The sequence below is a fragment of the Periplaneta americana genome, chromosome 1 (assembly GCF_040183065.1).
Source record: "Periplaneta americana isolate PAMFEO1 chromosome 1, P.americana_PAMFEO1_priV1, whole genome shotgun sequence".
NCBI lineage: Eukaryota > Metazoa > Arthropoda > Insecta > Blattodea > Blattidae > Periplaneta > Periplaneta americana.
In genome coordinates, this window is record NC_091117.1 from 76,429,745 (window position 1) to 76,451,943 (window position 22,199).

A 22,199-nucleotide genomic window follows, 5' to 3' on the forward strand; every position below is an offset into this window, starting at 1 on the left:
AGAACTGGAAGTAGCAGTGAATATAACAAATCGAAAGGTACACAACCTTACTATGCTGCATACGTACAGTATAAACACTGTTCAACAGGTGCTTAGTTTTACTACACTACATATCTTTACATAGGAGAAGTTGTTGATGAATAATGCGTGGAATGTGCCGCCAGCCAGGGGACAACAAGGAGAACAAAGGGGATACAAAGAGAACAAGAGGAAGACAAGGAGTTTTGCGTTTTTATGTGAAAACATAATCCCCCTTGTTTCTTTTAAAGTTCTAACTTCCGCACTGATTTGATCATGTAAATTAGTCAAATGCGACATAGTATCCAACAAAGACTTTAAGAGGAGATGTGGGCAAAAAATGTTCATATCTTAGACAATTTTAATCACATCTGGCTGAAACATGGAACACTTATTTGAAATGACTTGATTGAGATTGTTGTTGTTTTCTAATGCCAGGCGTTTGACAATAAAGTCATTTGACCTCTTGCACTCCAATATTTTTCAAAGATATTATCATGACCAGCCAATGAAGCACAGATTTTGATGAATTTAAATACTATTATAGTCACAATCATGCCATGGTATGAAAGAAAAATTTCACAACCTCGAGAGGGAATCGAACTTGCGACTTCCTGTTCTCCAGTAAGGCGCTCTACCACTGAGCTATCGAGTTCGTCTCACGCCAAAGGCTTGGAATTATCCTTTCATACTGGCGACTCTGTTATAGAGTACTGTCCACAGTGTCTGATCTAGTCAGCACTGCTTATGGGTTGAAAGAAACTTTTACAAATGTAATCTTCATCTTACGATGTTTGGTGACGTCACCAAACATCGTAAGATGAAGATTACAGATTTTGAGGTGTTCCGAATCCATTTCTTGGTTTGAGTTGCAAAATGGGCAGTTATGGGACTTATATATTCCAATTCTATGCAGGTGTTTAGCCAAACAATCATGGCCTGTTGCCAATCTAAATGCAGCTACAGACGATATTCGCGGTAAATCGGGAATTAACTGTGGATTTTGATGCAGAGAGTTCCATTTTTTCCCTTGGGATTGTGTTATCAAATTTTGTTTGTTGAAGTCTAAGTATGTAGATTATATTATATAATTCCATTGCCGCTGTAATTATATTTTAGTTCCTATTTTATTTTACTTATTTATTTATATTATTATTTATTTTAATATTATATCTGAACTGCGACCGAGCACGAGCGCTGCTCATTCGGTCTCAAATTTTGTTAATACTACTGTATCTTCTTTTTATATTGCTTGTATTATTTTATTTGTATTTCTCTTTGTTTGTTTTGTAAATATATTTCTTTATTCTGTATATTTGAAATAAATAAAATTGAATTGAAATTGAAATAAATCTCTTCACAGAGTAATACGTAGATTTAGTAACAGGTCTGTAAGTAGCAGTGTTGCCCTTCTTTGCTAAAGCATCTGCATTCTCGTTTCCCAGGATTCCACAATGGGATGTGATTGAGATTGTTTGGTTGATTATTTGCAAAGATATTAGAGTGTTTATTTTTTGGTACACTACGATTTTCAAGTGCACTTATTATCGATATCTGGTCACACAATTGTAATATTCATGCATAAAAACGATCTACATTAGTACTTACACTTTTAAAAGCAGTAACTTATTAGTAAACATTTACATTGATTATTTGTGATTTTTTAATTTAAAATATTCAGATTATTTTTTAATTACCCGAAGATTAAAAAAAAAAAATCACAAAAAAAAATCAATGAAAATGCAAATTAAGCTTTCAGGAATAACTCCCTGTAAAGTTAATTTGAATAATTTCGAGGGAAAAATTGTTCCAGGGCCGGGTATCGAACCCGGGACCTTTGGTTAAATGTACCAATGCTCTCCCAACTGAGCTACCAGGGAACTCTACCCGACACCGATCCAATTTTTCCCTCTATATCCACAGACCTCAAAGTGGGCTGACAACCGTCAAGCAACCAACATTTGAGTGCACACTAACTCTGTGTGACTTTAAATTGTGGTTTTCTGTTACGTACAGTGACGTGTATTATGCAAATTAAGCTTATCAGGAATAACTCCCTGTAAAGTTAATTTGAATAATTTCGAGGGAAAAATTGTTCCGGGGCCGGGTAGAGTTCCCGGGTAGCTCAGTTGGGAGAGCGTTGGTACATTTAACCAAAGGTCCCGGGTTCGATACCCGGCCCCGGAACAATTTTTCCCTCGAAATTATTCAAATTAACTTTACAGGGAGTTATTCCTGAAAGCTTAATTTGCATAATACACGTCACTGTACGTAACAGAAAACCACAATTTAAAGTCACACAGAGTTAGTGTGCACTCAAATGTTGATTGTTTGACGGTTGTCAGCCCACTTTGAGGTCTGTGATATAGAGGGAAAAATTGGATCGGTGTCGGGTAGAGTTCCCGGGTAGCTCAGTTGGGAGAGCGTTGGTACGTTTAACCAAAAGTCCCGGGTTCGATACCCGGCCCTGGAACAATTTTTCCCTCGAAATTATTCAAATCAATGAAAATGTTTACCAATAAGTCACTGCAGTTAAAATCTACTCTAAGTACTAATGTATATCGTTTTCATGCATGAATATTACAATTCTGTGCCCAGATATCGATAATAAGTGTAACTGAAAACCATAGTGTGCCAAAAAAATAAACACTCTAATATATTTGCAAATAACATTGAACAACAAATTTTTACTTTTTGTTTTGCTCCGAAATAAAAATAGGTGAGTATTACTTATATCTGTGCCCTAAATCTGAATTTAAAATCCAAATTTCCCTATCACATACCATTTTCCGGGGAAAGTAAATTAAGTCTTTTTTATGAAAAAAACTACTTTTTTTTTTTCTATTTTTCGCTGCTACTGATAAAATTACAACAGACCAGGGATTCAAAATGCCTCATAATACTTTCAAAATGTGCACTGGATACAAAAATTATGTTACATAGTTTAAAAAATACAAAAAACACAACAATAATAAAAATATTTCATGGATATAATGAGAAAAATCTCGGAATTTGAACTTACCATTCAAAAGGATTTTCTGGATGACTTTCGTTTATAACTAGACCCAGGACTGTCTTTTACAAGGAACCAACTATATCTCCAAGCATGCTGGATGATGATCTTCCTTTATATCACCTTTTCATTTCAGATATTTCTTGATGAAATCTTTCCCCATGCTCATCGCTTACCGCTCCAAGGTTAGGAGGAAAAAATACAAATGAGAATATAAAAGTGTATTTTGAGAGACATGGTTTCTACAAGTTCGATGTAGTTGTCTGCATTAGAATTACCAAGGAAATTTGAGCAAACATCTTTGAAAGCACGTCATGCCATTTTTTCTGTAACGGAAAGTTTTTCCTCAAACAAAGAGTCAGCCATAACTTTGCGAATTTATGAACCAATGAAAATGCCATCTTTTAATTTGTCTCCAGTCAAACTGGTAAACTTTTCTTTTAAATACTGAAAACCACACCCTTGTTTGTTCATTGCTTAGGGGACACATTGTTATAAGTCGGAGGAAAATTCTTGTTGTTCAGTGTAATCAACCAAACAATCTTAATCATTGCACATTAAATACTGAAGTCATTTCAAATAAGTATTCCAAGTGATTAAAATTAAAGCACTTCATTACTCCTTGCAACCCTTGGATTCATATATGAAGACTGATCATACTGATCATCTCTACCACACTTAGAAGTTTGTAACAAGATTTGTTTATTGCAGAATTCAGAACTTAATAAAATTTATTTCCTTGCATACATTCACTTATTAATATAAAAATAAAAAAAGCTATTCAAAAATGATATATAATAACATGAAATAACAATAACAATTATTTCCTATAATTTCATTAAAATGTTTAAGCATATGTATCGACAAAAATTTCTCTTTATAAGTCGACTTTTAGTCAGAATAAATCATACAATTCTTTGTAAGTCTATCAGATTTTCTTTGAAAATTAGTTTCGTATTACAGATGCATGCATTTTAGTATTAATGAAATCTAGTTTCTACAATAAACTGCACTAGTTTCATTTTACCTGGGCTTTGATTGTTAACATACTGGCCAATGTTCAAAGGCACAAGAGGATGCTCTGTTAACCATGTAAGATCTCCAGCCTGATATGGCCACATAGTATCACGACTCACACAAGACCTGTATAACATTGGTAGGAAATGTAGTCTCTTGCAGTTAAAAATGGTTTCAATCACAAACAGAGAAACATTTCTGACTTTCATCCAAGCATTCAGTGTTAACGTATCAATTAACATTAACCTTTCTGTTATATGTTGTATTAACACCTGTGCCTTTAAGAACCCAAACCGATTAATTCCAATTTTTTTAATTTTGCTACTATATATCTGCAAGCTCACAGAAGCTTTTACTTTCAGCTGTCAAAGTGACTATCTCATAATTTATTATTAACTCTGTAGATGGAAGCACTATACTTGAGTACAGAATTCTTTTTAGTTATTTTCAGAGGACAGTGTGACTAATTCTATTTAGTCAACCTCATTGGCGAGTTGGTATAGCGCTGGCCTTCTATGCCCAAAGTTGCGGGTTCGATTCCAGGCCAGGTCAATGGCATTTAAGTGTGCTTAAATGCGACAGGCTTATGTCTGTAGATTTACTGGCATGTAAGAGAACTCCTGCGGGACAAAATTCCGGCACATCTGGCGACGCTGTTATAACCTCTGTAGTTGCGAGCGATGTTAAATAAAACATAACTAATTCCATATTTTATATTATTTCCGTCTTAAATTTCAGAAGGCAATGTGATCAACTCCATTTATTTTTATTTTTCCATTATTGAGATTTCTTTGCACGATTGTTGTAATTGAAATGTTATAGTATTATTATATAACGAAGTTCTTGTTGTCTCTCTGTATTGAAGTCATTAAAAATAAGTTCAAGTCTATGAATAATGATTGATATGACCTTTGTGATTGCTATGATATGAATTCTATATTATTCAATTTTTTGGAAGTATTATACAAAAGTAATATTGAAGGTGAGTGAATGAAAATGTAACATCAAGACTGTTTTGAGCATGACAAAGTTGATTCCGAGCACTTGCATAAAAACTTAAATAATTGACTTGAAATTTCTGGTATCTGGGCACAGCTATTTTCCAAATGATTCAGATATCAATATCATCGAAAATAAAGGAAGAAAAACTACAAACATCTTTTCACCACATAATTGGTATGATGTCATCACCATAGCAAATTCAAGAATTCTTTTGTGGTGAGCAAAATGAAACGTGAGGAATTTATGTCTATAAAACCTCTGGAGGATGTTGTTAGTATCCACAAAAAGACACTGGATGGCATAGCAGTAAACTGGATGGAAACGCATTGGATTCAACTTGAAAGACTGAAGCCTTCATAATCCAATACAAGACAACATTTTTTGAGGACATGCCATTTTTCGAATTAGACATTAAAAAAAAAAACAGTATGTCGACCGCCAACGTGTATTCAATGTTCAGAATGCTCTATACCGAACTGTCTGCCCGGTCACCAAGGCAAAGAAGCTGGACATGATCAGTTTGTTGAAATATATTCGTCCAATGAATCACAATTACTATAAACAATTAGTAGTTATGTGTGAAGTTAATAATGAACATGATGATGATATTGTTTACATTGATTATTACCAGACAAATGCCTATTTTGTTTCTTTAGGAGAAAAGTAAAAATAATTATTAATATTTGTGTTTCATGGAAATTGAAAGGTATTCAAAGAGTTTTATAGTGCCCTAAAATGCCCTAAAACGGTTATTAGAGCCTAATTTGTTAATATTCGCCTAAAAATGCCTAACTCACTGTAAAGTTTCGCATTTTACTCTTACTTTTTATAATTTATACATGCATTCACTGCGAAATTTAAGGCATTTAAAAAGTGGAAAGTTTGCTTCACACCGGCCATGAAACCATTGATAAAGGAAACAAAATGTTTTGAATCTCACGACACTCGCAATAGATTTCACCGAATTTAACATGTTTGGAGGCATAAATGCCGACAAAGAACCAACCTTAGTTTTGAAGCAGGCAACAATCACAACATGTGCTGCTACCGATTCAGAGATATACTATACTATAAAAATGACTGTTTTTGGTCTGAAACCGATTAGCTGTACTGCCCTTCAGAGTGTCATAAAATCACAATTTTTGGGGAAATAGTGTTTTTGAAATATTTATGAAAAGTCGTAAAACTGCGAATTAGTAGGGTAAACCGTTACAAAATATTTAAAAGAATGGCCCTCCTAGTGTTAACACTACCAGGAAATGCAACAATAAGTGGAACTTTGTATTTTTGTCCAATTGAATCTCAATAACAACGGTTCATTTGAATGCTCGTTAACAGTTGCTCTTTCCCTCACCTTATTTGTGTTGAGAAGTTTTGAGCAGTAGGACGTTTTCCTGTGAAGTTTAACGCGATAATGCCGAAAAATATAAGTGCAAAATCTACATTGATCCGGCAATGGCTAACAGAATATTCAGAATTCACTTATGATGGAAAAATAATATTCTGCAAGATTTGTAGCAAACAGGTATGTAACAATAGTTGAAATATATCAATTCTATTAATTTTAATGAGTAGGCCTATAATATTTATACATTGACTGAGCTATCCTGAAGTATAATTCTTTTTAAGACCACTACACTTTAACCTTTTAAATTCCGATAGTTAAAGTATTTGCAGGTCATTAAAATTTTGATTGTTCGAACCCACTAACTTTGTGATAGAAATACGGCAATACAACAATTAGGATTTTATTTTAATTCAGTTTACTTTACATTTTTAGATTTCGCAAGAAAAGAACTGCCACCTAAAGCAGCATGTGCAAGGAGCGGCTCATAAGGCTAAAGCTCAGCAGAAAAATCAACTGCAACAAACTTTACTAACACAGCCTACTTCATCCAATCTCAGCAGCAATTTCTATGCTGATTTAACCAGAGCGTTTGTTGCTGCTAACATTCCCTGGAATGCAATTGAAAATCCGGTTTTAAGACAGTTTTTACAAAAATACTGCAAACAAAATATCCCATCTGAGTCGACCCTAACAAAAAATTACTTAGACAGAATATCCTCCATTCGGGAGGATATAGGTGATTCTTACATATGGGTCTCTGTGGATGAAACCTCAGATCCTATGAATAGGTATATAGCAAATATGGTAGTAGGAAAACTTAGTCGTGATGGACCTTCGATTCCACACCTCGTATGTGTTAAGGAACTTTCGAAAGTGAATAGCCAAGCCATTGCTTATTTTGTAAATAAAGGCCTACAGTCTTTATACTCAGGTAATATAGACGATTCTAAAGTTCTGTTGTTTTGTACTGATGCTGCCTCATACATGGTTGCTGCAGCTCCACTTCTTAAAGCATTTTATCCTAACCTCACGCATGTAACCTGTCTAGCACATGGCCTTCACAGGGTTTCTGAAACAATCCGGAATGAATTTCCTCTTGTCAATTCGTTTATTTCTAACACAAAAAAATGTTTTTGTAAAGCCCCATCCAGGATTTCAATATTCAGAGAGAACTTTCCACATATCCCACTCCCACCTCAGCCGGTTGTTACACGATGGGGAACCTGGATTCAGTCAGTGATGTATTATTCTAAGTATTTTAAAGAAGTGGTCACAGTTATTGATAAATTACCTGAAACTGATAGTGCAGCGTGTGTGAAAGCAGTGAAAGATTGTCTGAATGACTCACGAGTGAAAAACGATATTGCCTACATAACATCAAACTTTTCTTTCATACCTGCAAGCATTGAACAATTAGAACGTGAAAAATAATCTCTTTGTAGCCAAATAGCAATAGTAAAGGAAGCTCAAGTGAACATACATTCTGCTTTGGGCGAAACTGGGAAAAAAGTTAAAAATAAGTGGGACAACGTATTAAATAAGAATGTAGGATTTTCATTGTTGGAAAAAGTATCAAGAGTGATATCGGGGGAAAGTGTAAATGTTAAGTAAGTATTGATGTTTCTATTGTACCTAATTTAAAATTTGCGCCTCTCACATCAGTTTCGGTTGAAAGAAGTTTTTCTGCTTTCAAAATGATTCTCAGTGACAAAAGGCAAAGGTTAACTGTGGAGAATTTAGAAAAAATTCTGGTGGTGTACTGTGCAGATAATTATAATAAAGTCTGAGCATGGAACTGAATTTCAATAACTTAAAATGAGTAATCTTGATATCAATAATCATTATTCCATTAGTTTCAGTATATTAAATTTGTGCAGCTCTGTTTATAAATATAATATAGTATTCTTTTTTAATGTTTAAACATACTTTTTTGTGCGTATTTTAGTGTATAACTAAAAATTTCAGTGAAAGAAATAAGTATGATACCTTGATGTGCCTAAAATGCCTATTTTCATTAAAATAGAGCCTAATTTTACAAATTTTGAGCTTATTTTAGGCGCCTAAAACTGCAATTTTTAGTGCCTAAAAATCCGATGTCTAATTATTACTCAGCATAGGTTGCATAAGAATAAAATTTAAATGTTTTCATGGGTAAGTTGACTAACTCCAAAAAATTTACATCCCCAATGTTTAATTTTTCCAAGAACATATTTCTAATTTGTATTATTGATTCTAATTATCATAATTAAATTTTGTCTTAGCATTGCAATGCAATATACAATTTTCTGTCGTCAATAAACCTGAATTTTCTACAAGCTTTGAACTTTGGGGGGGGGGGGATGCCGATGATGCATGAAAGACAGACCCATTAATTTCGTACTTATTTTTAATGTCACAATAGTAAAATGTGTACAGAATAATTCTCGATCATATCTATAACAATTTTAACTCTCTCACTCAATTAGCAGCAGTTTGTGATAAAAATCATTCGTGAAAATCAGGTGTCTCTAATCTAAGCATTTTTGTGTGAATTTGGCCATAACAAACATTCCATTATAGAAAATGAAGAACAAATTCTCAACATTATCTAACAAAAGATGTTTCTACAAAGCTTGAAAGAAATCTAAAAGAATTCTCAGCGGATTTAAAAAAATCCCAGCAATTGCACGAAACATCTGTACTCGAATTAAAGCAAAAAAAAATATATTTCTTCTGACAATATCGTGTATTTTATTTGAGATATATATATATATATATATATATATATATATATATATGTGCCTAATATTTCCAAGAGTATTATGTGGAAAACCTCGAGACACACTAAACAGAGAACAAAGCAAAACAGACTACGTGGAAAACCACGAGGCATACGTTTCCACATGTAATGTAAGAATAAACTTTTCATGTCAAAACATTACAGTTTTTCTCTGTTGTACCTCAAACATGATGCGTTAAGTTAAAACATTAATCATTTTATATTCTCATTCATTCTGCACTGGAAGTTTAAAAGTACTAATAATGACAATGAGGAGAAGAAAGAGGATGATGATGATGATGATGATGATGATGATGATGATGATGCTGATGATAGTGATGATGATGATAGTGGTGATGATAATAATAATAATAATAATAATAATAATAATAATAATAAAGCCTACTTGTAGATCATTCTGGATATTCGCCGATCATTGCCATCAACATGAATTCCATCCACACATCGGAAAACGAAAGCATTGCCAATGGAAGGCAGTAAAATTGGTTCGTAAGGCTGATACAATGTTCCTATAAAAGTTAAATGATATATTTCAATATTTAATGTAATTGGTTGCACATATATTAAGTACATTATATCATGGCAATGGTGGTGGTGGTGGTGGTGGTGGTGATGGTGGTGGTGGCGGTGGTGGTGGTGGTGGTGGTGGTGGTGGCGGCAGCGACGGTGGTGATAATGATAATGATAATGATGAAAATGAAGATGAAGATGGTGGTGATGTGATTGAGGTAGTGAAGATGAAGATATGGATGAAAATGCATGAAGTGAAGATAAGGGTGGTGATACAGATTATAACACAGTTGGCAGATATGAAGAAAAAGGGAATGTTGTGAATAAATAGCCATCATGCTAATAAATGGTTGGATTATTCAATAGAATATGCATTCTGCATCTCCAAAACATAACACTGATGGGTACAAATTTCATACTTAATTAAATGATTAAGCATTATTCATTTACCAGGATAAAGAGCAATTAGTTTCCCGCTGTCTGCTCTTCCTGACTTCATCACAACTCCCTGTCCAGCTCCTGGAACGTTGCTAGGACTCCGCATGATGCAGAATCCAAGAACAGACTCTGTGATCTGGAAAGAAACACACTTACGTTATTTTGAAACCAACAGTATCAATTGGCTATGAGTGTTCATCATAATCTTATAGCAAGAGTAGGTGATTTTATCTCATTCCAGTTCCAGTTAAGCGAAGACTATACAATATAATAACAGTGCTGAATTATCTGGTTTAATTTTCTGATTGACTTCAAAGCATCATTTCTCTCGGTATAAATTGCTAGTCAGGTATGAAGCTCCCCTATCAAGGTACAGGTATGTGTAAAATACAGTAGTAGTACGACTTTTCGTCCCAAGCAGTTCATCCCAGGTCACTATCATCCCAGGAATTATTTTGTCACAAACAAATCACACAAGTTTTCGTACCAAATTAATGTTTGTACCATGCGACTGGGACCAAAATGAGACACTTTTGTTCCAAATCTTCTGTCTCACATTTCTGTTCATTCCACTCGTTAGATACAAATATAACGACAACCCTATATGTTATGGTTAAGAGTATTCTCAGAACTCATACAACATTGTTGCTTAAAAATACAGTACTTGTTGTCGTTGCTATAGCATTACAAATCAATAGGTTTCTAAATTGGAAGTGCAAATTACAAAATTATCTGCTGTAAATGGACCGGCCAAGGGGGAAACTCAAACTCATTCACAATGGGTTCTTATACACAAAACATAGGGAAGGAGATGTTAAAATCGAATGGAGTTATGAGAAGAAAGAACAGTGTTCAGGTCGATTACATTTGGCTATAGATATTTTAGAAGTACTGTATGAAAAAGAGCACACACATGCTCCTGATGGGGGTAGGTTGTTGTAGGCTGCCTATTCCATTTCGAACAGATCTTGTGGCGTAAATTACAAAGTGAAGGTCTCACTCAAGTGTACATGAAAGAAAATAACAACAACATTCGTTCCCAGTTTCATTCGATAATATCTTTGGCTTTCATTCCTTTCAATGAGATTGATAATGGGCAAGATGTGAAAAATGCATCTGTCACTTTGAAAGAAACTGCTGATCCTGTTCTGACTTCCATATTTGACCATGTTAAATCCAACTTCCTCCATGACCAGCATAGAGGAAGGGGTTATCAACCAACACTGTTCCCAATTAGAATTTGGAACTGTTATGAACGTGCTGTGGTTGGACTTCCCAGAATGACAAACCCCGTGGAAGGTTGGAATAACAAAATAAATCAAATCATGGGAAAACCACATCCATCAATTAATGAGTTCCTAGATAAATTACAAAAGGAGACATCTGCAGTGGCCAGAGAACTCCTGCATGTTGAAGTTGGTGGATCTCCAAGGAAGAGAAGAAAAATTCATGTAACTGTAGATTGTAAGGTGCAAAGAGTTGTACATCGTTATAATGAGTACTGTATAAGGATAATGGTGAAATTACATACAAAGTACTTACGTGCTTTGGGACATGCTGTTTCAGGACATTTAATCTGATATATGTACAGTACTTGAATCAAATAAAGCTAGTACACTTTTACATCATTTGTAATTTTTATTTTATCAGAATTTCATAAAATATACAAATTACCTTAACTTCAGTTTGGGACGTACAGGCATTTGAGACTAAAAAATTGGGATACAAAAAAGAAAGAATGGAATGGAATGGAATTTAAATGAGAGGGGGCACGGATGGCCCAGAATTGCGACCTATTGAGATCTATTGCGCTAACCCTTGATATGAAATGAGTTTCATGCCACAGATCCCCTATGCACACCAACCCTAACCACATGACTCCCTTAACGACTGGTTCCTACAGCCGACAGAATTCATATACCATTCCTGCTTCGGAAAATTCCCCCATGGCCTCCCTGTCAGTTCGAGGCGAAACTCCTCCCCTGAGTAGGTCCGCCTAGGGTGCCATTGCAGAAGCCATCCAACATCGTTGAACTACATTCCATGGAGGCCGGTCGAGAGAGTCAGCAGCTCCGGGAGGCCACCGGTAGAGTGATCTGAAAAACCAGAAACAGGATGATGAGGAAAGGAAGATGGGGGAGGAAAGGAAGTGGCGAAGATGAGTGGAGTTCCAATCGCCTGATAAAGTTATCTGATATTAATCCATAGGAGTGAGGGAAAAATCCCGAAAAAACCTTACCCAAGCAACTCGTCCTGACCAGGAATCGAACCCAGGACCTCTGGGTTCGAAGTTAGACTTTCTAACCCCTCAGCCACAAATGATGGACTTTTTGTTTGCTGGTGAAATGAGTCCGGGGTCCAGCAGCGAAAGTTACCCAGCATTTGCTCAAATTGGGTTGAGGGAAAACCCTAGAAAAAACCTCAACCAGGTAACTTGCCCCGACCGGGATTCGAACCCGGGCCACCTGCTTTCGCGGTCAGACGCACTAACCATTTCAGGTGTGGACAAGAAGGAACTAACATCTCTGGGACAAAAAAATTGGGACGAAAATTAACTTACTGGTACCATTTGCTTGGGACAAATCGTCGTACATTAGTGTCAAATTATTGCTTTTGAAAATATTTTATTCACACAACTTTTTTTATACTAATACAATAATAAAATCTGTATTAAGTTATTTAACTAAATCATTATGTACAAAAGATTCTTTGTACAAAATCACTAACTTTGGCAATAACTTTGACATCTCTTTCCTACAGCAATGAATAAATGCCGAAAATAATAACAATCTGATTGTCATGCATTCAAAGAATATTCTTCGAAATTCTACGCAGTTTGTGTGAAATGTCAATAGTTTCCTTATCTAAGATATGAGGATTATTCCTATACACTTTGTCTTTAAGCCTTCTGAATTGATAAAATTCACACAGAACCAAATGGAGTTATAACTCAAAATGCAATTGTAGAGAGTGATCCAAAACTCGTTCAGTTCATTTGGCCCTTTTTATGATTTATACATATACAGAGCATTCGAGCCAAGACGTCCACTCACTACCAGTGGCCTTGCAGCCTCAGCATGCTATACAGGCCGTCTGTCTCCCACCACATTGTGACTGTAATTTGCGGCAAAATAAAACTCATAATATTGAAATAAAAGGCTTACCTTATTGCAGTAATTGCTGGAAATGGTGACCTTCGGCATTCAAGCATACTTGACATTGCTTCATCACATTCCCAGATTTCTGTAATTCATTTTCACTTATGTGTTCTTACGTTATGTAGCTGGATATACCCTAAGAGACCAAGTATGGAATGATGTTATACGAGATAAGCTGCATATAACTGACTTAAATAGTATGATTCGAGAAAATAAAAAAAATTGTTCCAACATAAATAAAGAATGACACTATACAGACCAGCTAGATGCCTTTATGAATACACACCAAAAATAAAATGAAGTATTGGTCCACCACGACTATGATGGGAAGACGACCTCTGAGTCAGAACGGACCGGAACTGGTCCACCTTGAAGTAGATGATGATGATGATAATGATAATTTTCACTTATGTGATGCACTATATGGGTTTTGTATAGTTTTAACTTCAACAGTTTAGAGGCATGTTGAACTGAGGTTTTTGAACACCCCTATTTCCTGGGCTAATCTGCGCAAAGATTTCTGAGGGCTTCATTCTAATCAAAAACCTATTTCAGCTAATGTTTCCTCAGTTAAGACCCGTTTATTCACTTGATGCTTCTTATTTTGAACCGAGCCTGTCTCGTTAAATTTCTTTACGAGTCTGTATATTGTTTTCTTATTTGGCACAGGACCACTGGGGAAATGATGTCTGAATTTACGGCAACACGTTCTCCACGTATATTTCACGAAAGTCTTTCATATAAACATGTGTTGTCGCCGTACTAGTAAGAAGCATAATGCTGGGACTTGCATCATTTCCGCCCACCAACCAGTTTTCATGGTAGTGGGGGACATCTTGGCTATAACCCTCTATGTATGACAGTCAAAGTGTTAACAAACATAAAAACTGTCTAAACTTTCACCTTCATGTTCTTCTGCGACACAATTGCCTGGGAGAGAGTAGTGTTGACTGTAGATATGAGACGTGGCAATAGATGTAACAATGTAGAGAGAAGAACTTCATCTTCAACGATTTTGTCTTCCTTACTTGTCTTAACAACTCTTTTCGATCTGCAACAAGTCAGAACAAACTACTTAAATAATATTTACACAAGTTCTTACAACATGAAAGTTATTTAGCATTGCTAAAGTTGCCATTTTCAATTTTTCAAACATTTTAAAAGGTACTTAGTACGTAATACACTTTTGTAAAAGTGATTATTTTATTCTTCATGAAATGACACACAAAACTTAATGTACAGCACTGTTATAGTGTACAAATATACATTAAATATTTGAATTGCTTGAGGTTTGTTTAATTATATATAGTTGGAAGAAGTATTTATGTTATTTGAATAGTAACATGACATATTTTATTAAATAAAATATGTGAGAATCTTTCATGAATTATTTGAATATAATTTTCTTGCAGGGAAAAAAACAGTAAATCTGAAGCACTACTCCACTAATCGAAACACATAAACATATCCTTCAGTAAGTTTCAGTACCAAGAGATGAGATATGGGTTTTCCGAAGTGGCATCCTCTTTCTTCCAAAGTTAATTTTTGCATTTAACTTAAGGGGACACTTATGTAATTTTGAAAACTTCTACAATTTTCATCCATAATTTATGAATTTTAAACTACATAAACATGCCTACAATATTATCATCTGTAAAAAAATTTGGTGCCATTAGAGCTAATCGTTATGGAGAAAGTTACATAACACAGAACTGCACGCATTGTATTCTTCACCTGACATAATTAGGAACATTAAATCCAGACGTTTGAGATGGGCAGGGCATGTAGCACGTATGGGCGAATCCAGAAATGCATATAGAGTGTTAGTTGGGAGGCTGGAGGGAAAAAGACCTTTAGGAAGGCCGAGACGTAGATGGGAAGATAATATTAAAATGGATTTGAGGGAGATGGGATATGATGATAGAGAATGGATTAATCTTGCCTAGGATAGGGACCAATGGCGGGCTTATGTGAGGGCGGCAATGAACCCCGGGTTCCTTAAAAGTCAGTAAGTAAGTAAGTATGAGCTAATCGTTTTGAAATTATATTGTTTTTAATATATTTTATATTGACATCACTAAAAAGGCTCCTTGCGACAAAGGTTTCAAAATTTCTTAGTTCATATTTGCTCACAAGCTTGAAAATAGTCACGGAAATAAAAAGTAATTAGCTTTTTGAAGCTCAGTGTAAATAGAGAGTCACAATAAATTTTGAAAATTTCATGAATTTACCATTACAGCATATTTTAATCTAAGTGCAATATTGATATCCCCAGAAGGAACTTAATATTAATATTTCATATGAATGCTAATTAAATTTCACTTATCAACATTCAATTGATCTCTGTGAGAAGTTTTAGACCAATCAGACAATAACTGTTGTGCAAAGAGCTTTCTTTATTAAAAAAACTGCTTAAAATTTTAAAGTCGAGAAAGCAGCATTAGAAAAAAAAATTCTCTCAACTCATTCACGCAACGTATGATTGGGCACATTTTATTATATGGGATGGTACCTTAAAACAGTGAAGGTTTTGGATTAGAATGGAGTTTGTCTGTATAGCCATAGGAAGCATTTTGTAATTTTTGACCCCTACTGCAGCGAGATGGACTCACAAACAGATGTTGCATCATGTTCGAATCCTGTTTGGGATTATTATGTTGAATTTTCCGATGCTTTTGCAATTTCTTTTTTTCTCTATTACAATATATAAAAGTCACGTGACACAGTTTGAAGGGCTCTGAAATGAAAATGAAACCATATCATGAAACTAGAATGTTCAAATATAATTAAGAACATAAAAATAAAAAAGTGGATTTTCTTAATTTTTCATTATTATTTCATCATAGTTTCCCCTTAAATAAGAATTCTAATATCTTTATACCTTCACCATTGCACATACATGAACACAACATCACGCAATATGGGTTTTGCTGTACACTAATTATATAAACACACAACAAATTAAGATGACAATCCCTTTGATGATTTAATAAGATTTTTTACAATGAACCTTCAGATATACTGAGCTTTGGTAAGCTAGTGCCCATCCAGAGTTCAGACTGCGAAATTTTTCCGCTCCCCCTTACTTAGCACAAGTGTTACGTTTTCAAGACAATTTACTCATTTCATTTCATTGTTGCTATATTTAGCTCAGAACTTTAGGCCTACTTAGCAATTGCATGAATTCGCAATGTTCATAATTTAATTTTCTAAATCCCCATTAAACTTTATCTCCAAACCTTTCAACAAATTTTCCTGAAATATTGGGCGAAAGAGGTGAGATATCCAGTTTTCTTTAATTCACTGGCTCTTTTAATCAAAAGATGGCTCTAACCAGGTAATATACTAGTCTTCACACATTGTACGTGATACATTAAAAAAGAGTAGGCCTATGTAGCCTATATACATGGCAGAAATGAAGCTTCATAAGTTGTAACTCTGTAGTAATCTTTTTAAATATTCATGCAATGAAAGACGTTAAATTAGAGTTAAATTTAATAGTTTTATACTCATTACACTTCTGAATTTAAAAATGAAGCATACAAAACCAAACTGATTGTTTATAAATCTATTTTCAAATATTAATGAACATTTTCATTTTATTTAAAGCCTTTATACAGTTAACTACGATTTAGTCCTAAATCACTGATACATGCTGGATCAAGCATTGTACTCATTGTTGCTGCTGTAGGAACATTCACTAGATCGTTGACACTTCGTAATATAACTGCAGAAGAGGAGTTAGAAAATACCTTTTTCCTTGCCCTGTATTCTCGCACTTGTTTCTGTCTACTCTTTTTCCTTTTTGACTCAATTTTCAGCGGTTCATTGAGATGTTTTTTTATGCCATGCTCTCGTTTCTTGATGCCCTGATCTCGACATATTTTCTAGCAAAATATAATTTCACTCACTGGTTTTGACTGCATAACATCACAACACTACACAGAAGATGCACTGCCCGTCGGCAGCACCACTCCCACTCATTTATGCATTAATTTGTGTACACTGATGGAAAACCGCAAACATCAAGAATTTTATTTATGCAATTACATAGCAATGTACACAATCCATAGTAACAACACGTAAGAACTTTTTAAAGGTATGTCACAGAATTTTGTTTTGCAGCATTTGACTCATACCATGTTGGAAGAAGTTTCATTTCAAAAATTTAGCTAAGCTACTGTTTGTTCTGAGTGATGTAAAGACGTGACAGTATGTGTAGATGTAGACAAATATGTTGTTACTTGTTAATGAGTCAATGGGCCAATGAGGTCTCCGAATTTTTCGGTGTCACTGGATTAATGTTTTTCATGCATATGATAATCTAATTAATGCCTTTAGAAACTCAACTTATATGACAACATAAAGAAGTGAATATTTGAATAAATAAATTACCAATTAAACACATAAATGTACAATTTAAAAAAATTAATCAAACTTAAAGAATCTAGAAGTTAAGTTCTGATTTATGAAGAGGCTCTGACGGACTTACTTCATGAATAACCCATAAACATAATGCCAACTAAAATCTTACAACATTTACCCATTCTACACTTAAACACAGTTAAAGCTTGCTTTTCCCAACATTTTACCTGTTTTTAAGGTTGAATGCAATCCAAGGAACAAAACGGTAACGATACCTCTTCCATTTCCTCACTAGACTGGTCAACATTTATCTTTTCACACACAATAATCCTAAAAAAAAAAAAGTGTGTTATGTCACTAATAGTAATAAATAATTATTAAAAATGTGCCCTCTGTTTTGCATACAATCAACTGTGAATAACTTTTTATCAGTTACAGTAACACTGTACCATTATCTGACCAGTGTCATCTGTTTATAATACTTTTGTAAGTAGAAAGTTACAATACTGTACAAAATACTGTAAACAGATGGAATATCTACCAATCACTTACATAACGAAATTAGAAGTGACACAAAGTTACCCCCACTGATGAAAAGTTACACCAATTAACTGTATCTCTTCATTATTATAGTCAACAAAGTACAAAATGTGTAGTTTTAAAAACTACCTCTAATAGCTATTTAATAACTCTGTAATGAAACAGAGAGAGAGAGAGAGAGAGAGAGAGAGAGAAATAACTCGTCCGGCCTTAATTAAGAATGACCAAGAGGATCCGGAAATTAATAGCAAAGAAATATAATCAATTAAATATGAATATCGTTATAAAATTAAAATGTAATAATTAAGCACCATTGATTATCAATTATAAAATAAAATCTTAGAAGATGACTATAAAATTATACTTATAAATAAAAGGTTTTATTTAAAATTAGCATATCCTTAATTAAGGCCTTCTGAGTGGTATAAATGAATCTATATAATCTGCAGGGAATCTTTAAGAATTTGCGAGATGATTTTTTGAATTTAATCACATTCCTACATAAGGTTAAGTATTGTACAAAAAAGAGATCAGATAAGGAATGTAAATATAGGAGAATAGCTCAATGTATATAGTTCGAAAAGAAAACATAGAAGAATATAAAGAAAACTGAAGAACCCATTTAAATCGAATAAGTTAAAAAAGAATTCCAGCCCTCGTATCTATATGAAAAGCTACAGGCAAAAGAGATGTCAAGCATCCAAGGAAAAGATGGATCTGAAACATCATTGTGAAGATGGAACAGGTATCATTGTCTAATCACTATTATGAAGTTGATGATGATGACTAAATTCTCATCATTTTGAGATTTTATCTCTTGTCTTCTTCATTCTCTCAAGGGAACTCAACCACACAAACTTTCAAGTACTGGTGCCATATCTAGTTAAAATGTAAAGTAAATATCCATCAGGATTTAAGCAAGCTGATCATAATGTTTTGCTCCTGCAAGTAAGTTTTGAAAACTATTAGCTTGCAAAAGAAAGTGAGGAATTAAAATAGCAGACATAATAAACGAAACTGCAAATATTAACAAGGGACTAAAACAGACATTTATTTCCCATATTTCGAGTTTGTGTTCGATTTAGAGTCGACTGTAGGTTGGCATCAAACTTGGACCCTGTGGTATATGATCATTAGTTGCTGGCGGTAGTGCTATGTACCATAGGCTCTCCCCTGGGTTCATGATAGCTTGTGGGACCAGGGTTGAGGGACAGCCATAAGGCCTAAGCAGAAAGGTAAAGAATTTTGTAGGCTGCAGGGGAGTTTGCAGGCACCCGCAGGGGAATCCGTAGCATGGAACCCTTAGGACATGCACATCATTCCATCCTGGATAATACAATGGCACCACCCAAGTGCCCTACATGCGAGTGTGAGGCCATTCCCCAGCCCGTGGCCCTCCTCTCAAGAGGGACTATAGACAGATGTACCTGAATTAAAAGCTTCTTTGGGTTTCTTGTGTCTTGCAGGAGTATTTCATGGTGGACACCAGAACATTAGCACTTATGGACAACAGATGACCTTGATATCTATAATGTTTCTAGAATGGCAATATCTGAAAACAATTCTCATTCCTGGTGAAATATATTGGTTTTGACTGTTTCCCCCTTCCCTCCCACTAATGGCTGATACTCGACTGTTCGTCATTCACCCATATGAAGACCAATTTACCAACAGAGTCCTTGCCCACGATGTGCCAAGGAGGTTAGTCTACTCTACATCCATGATGAGATGAGATGTTGGCGATTTGTTGAGATGACACAGGGGAACCAGAGCTCCCAGAGAAACCTCTGTGTTACCTGAACCACGGACTTCCCCAATGCCCAATACACACAACTGCTGTCAGTGTAAGACATATTATTTTTTCAGTCAAAATGTCATTGTTGACAAACAGCTACCTGCATTTCACGGCTTTTGTGGATTTTGCCAGTATATCATCAAAGTCAAGTAAATGCTGTACAGTATCAAAGTCTTTAATGGGTCTTGCCAAAATACATGCAACAATAATTTGCGAAAAATGTCTACTTGTGGACAGTGCAGAAAAAGAAATATCAGTGAATCTGATTAATTGTCAAGTTTATTCATTGTACTTATTTTACATGGAGTTTTTAATTTGGAGATATTATATTGTGCTTATCTTTTATTTCAAGTATAATTTTGAAGAAAGACATTTTATCATGCTTCTTCTGTACACATGTAATATTTACAATAAAATATATTCTCTCAAAATAAAAATAATTACCAATGACAGACCTAAAGTGACTAATGGTGTTCAGCAAACTGACACACCTAATGGAAGGTTAAATATGGTACTAAGTTCCCGATACTTCAATATAGTCATAATTATTACTACATACATCTACATCTAGAATGACCAGATGTTTTTGTCTATTAATGGACACCATCCACAAATATAGATAAATATAATAGTTCCAGCAACCAGTATAACGTTAATAGAATAAAAGTAAACTTCAGGGAACAAAATTTTTATTATTTCTTTACTAAAGTGTGATAGCTGGAAATCGTTCTTCCTCTTGGCAAGCCGTGAGGTCAGGGATCAGTTCTTGACCCTTTACTATTTACAATTTATATCAACGACATATCAGAATCTCTAAAGTACTGCCAACACTATCTCTATGCAGACGCTCTTCAAATATATATAAAATTCCACACTGACGAAATAAATGATGCAATAACTAAAATTAATGACGATATCGACTCAATTTGAACATGGACACGGAAATTCCGACTTAAACTAAATCCAGAAAAATCACAGTCAATCATTGTGGCCCATTCACATTTGTTAAGTACTATTACCATACCAAATTTATCCCCAATTAAAATATATGGCACCGAAATTCCGTTCAGTGAATCAGTAAAGAATCTAGGTATTTATATGGATAAAAGTTTAAATTGGAACCTTCAAGTTGCAGAAACCTGCAAAAAAGTATTCTCATTAATCCACTCGTTTAGGCGATTGCAGACTTTTCTACCCTTTTCCATGAAAAAAAATGTTAGTGCAAACGCTCGTGATGCCCCACTTCGATTACTGTGATATTCTGTTTACTGATCTAAGCGTTACTTCGGCGCAGAGACTGCAATGTGTTCATAATATGTGCGTCCATTTCGTCTGCAATATTCGCCGGGCTGATCACGTAACACCATTCCTTGAAATGTTGTCCTGGCTCCGTCTAGAAGATCGTAGAAAAATCCACTGTCTTTCCCCTCTCTTTCACATATTGCATTTCTCCATTCCTGTCTATCTTGCGTCTCGTTTTAAAAATTTATCCACCCATCATAACCTAGACACACGATCACAACACTCCTCAATATTATCCATTCCCTCCCACTGAACATCCTCATATTCATCTTCTTTCACTGTGGCTGTTCCTCGACTTTGGAATTCCCTACCGAGTAATGTCAGGGACTGTCAGATATCAAACCAATTTAAGAATAGACTAACGAAATATTTTTCTAACAATCCTTGTTAATAATAGCTCTTTCAGGTTTCTCAATATATATATAACAGAATAAATATTTAAATTATCTCATTATTATTATTATCATCATCATCATCATCATCATCATCACTATTTCTTACCAATGTTTATTATTGTCACACTAACATTACTTATCCAACTTTCATGTTGTTTTATGGTCTAGATATTAATGTAATAACTATGTAACCAATTGTAGTCTGGCTGGGCGGAAGAGAAGGCCTACTGGCCTTAGCTCTGCCAGATTAAATAAATAAATTATTATTATTATTATTATTATTATTATTATTATTATTACAATTGCGTTACCAAAGAAAGGCAGGATGTATTTACATACTTGGCTTCTAGTTGAGTCATACGTAGGCCTATTGTACACAAAATACAAATTGAGCGGGGATGTCAATTTCGCATCAGAATAAGGGTGGAATGTTGCTATGAAAGTGGTGAGCTTAAGGTCAAGTATAGTGACAGATTAGGTTTGGTTAGTTCAGGCTTTTGATAGATCTATGTCTTATAT

At 34.6% G+C, this 22,199-nt stretch overlaps 1 protein-coding gene and 1 non-coding gene across 6 annotated transcripts in view; one reads left to right on the plus strand and one right to left on the minus strand.

The window, feature by feature from the left end:
- Positions 1–22,199, minus strand: part of LOC138696746 (SET domain-containing protein 9-like) — a 135,419-nt gene that overhangs the window by 31,179 nt on the left and 82,041 nt on the right. For 3 of the 5 annotated variants that reach the window (XM_069822135.1, XM_069822124.1, XM_069822114.1), the window contains 5 exons: positions 17,876–17,978; positions 14,187–14,334; positions 10,138–10,261; positions 9,563–9,686; positions 4,059–4,174 (listed from right to left, as the gene is read on the minus strand). In XM_069822135.1, the coding sequence (XP_069678236.1) occupies positions 4,059–4,174; positions 9,563–9,686; positions 10,138–10,261; positions 14,187–14,334; positions 17,876–17,955 (592 nt within the window). In that variant the 5' untranslated portion in view covers positions 17,956–17,978. Of the gene's footprint in view, positions 1–4,058; positions 4,175–9,562; positions 9,687–10,137; positions 10,262–12,046; positions 12,222–14,186; positions 14,335–17,875; positions 17,979–22,199 lie in introns of those variants that run through there. The other 2 variants (XM_069822141.1, XM_069822149.1) reach the window with 2 other exon arrangements.
- TRNAN-AUU (transfer RNA asparagine (anticodon AUU)) lies at positions 2,133–2,205 on the plus strand. Its single transcript has one exon. It is a non-coding gene; the product is annotated as a tRNA-Asn (tRNA).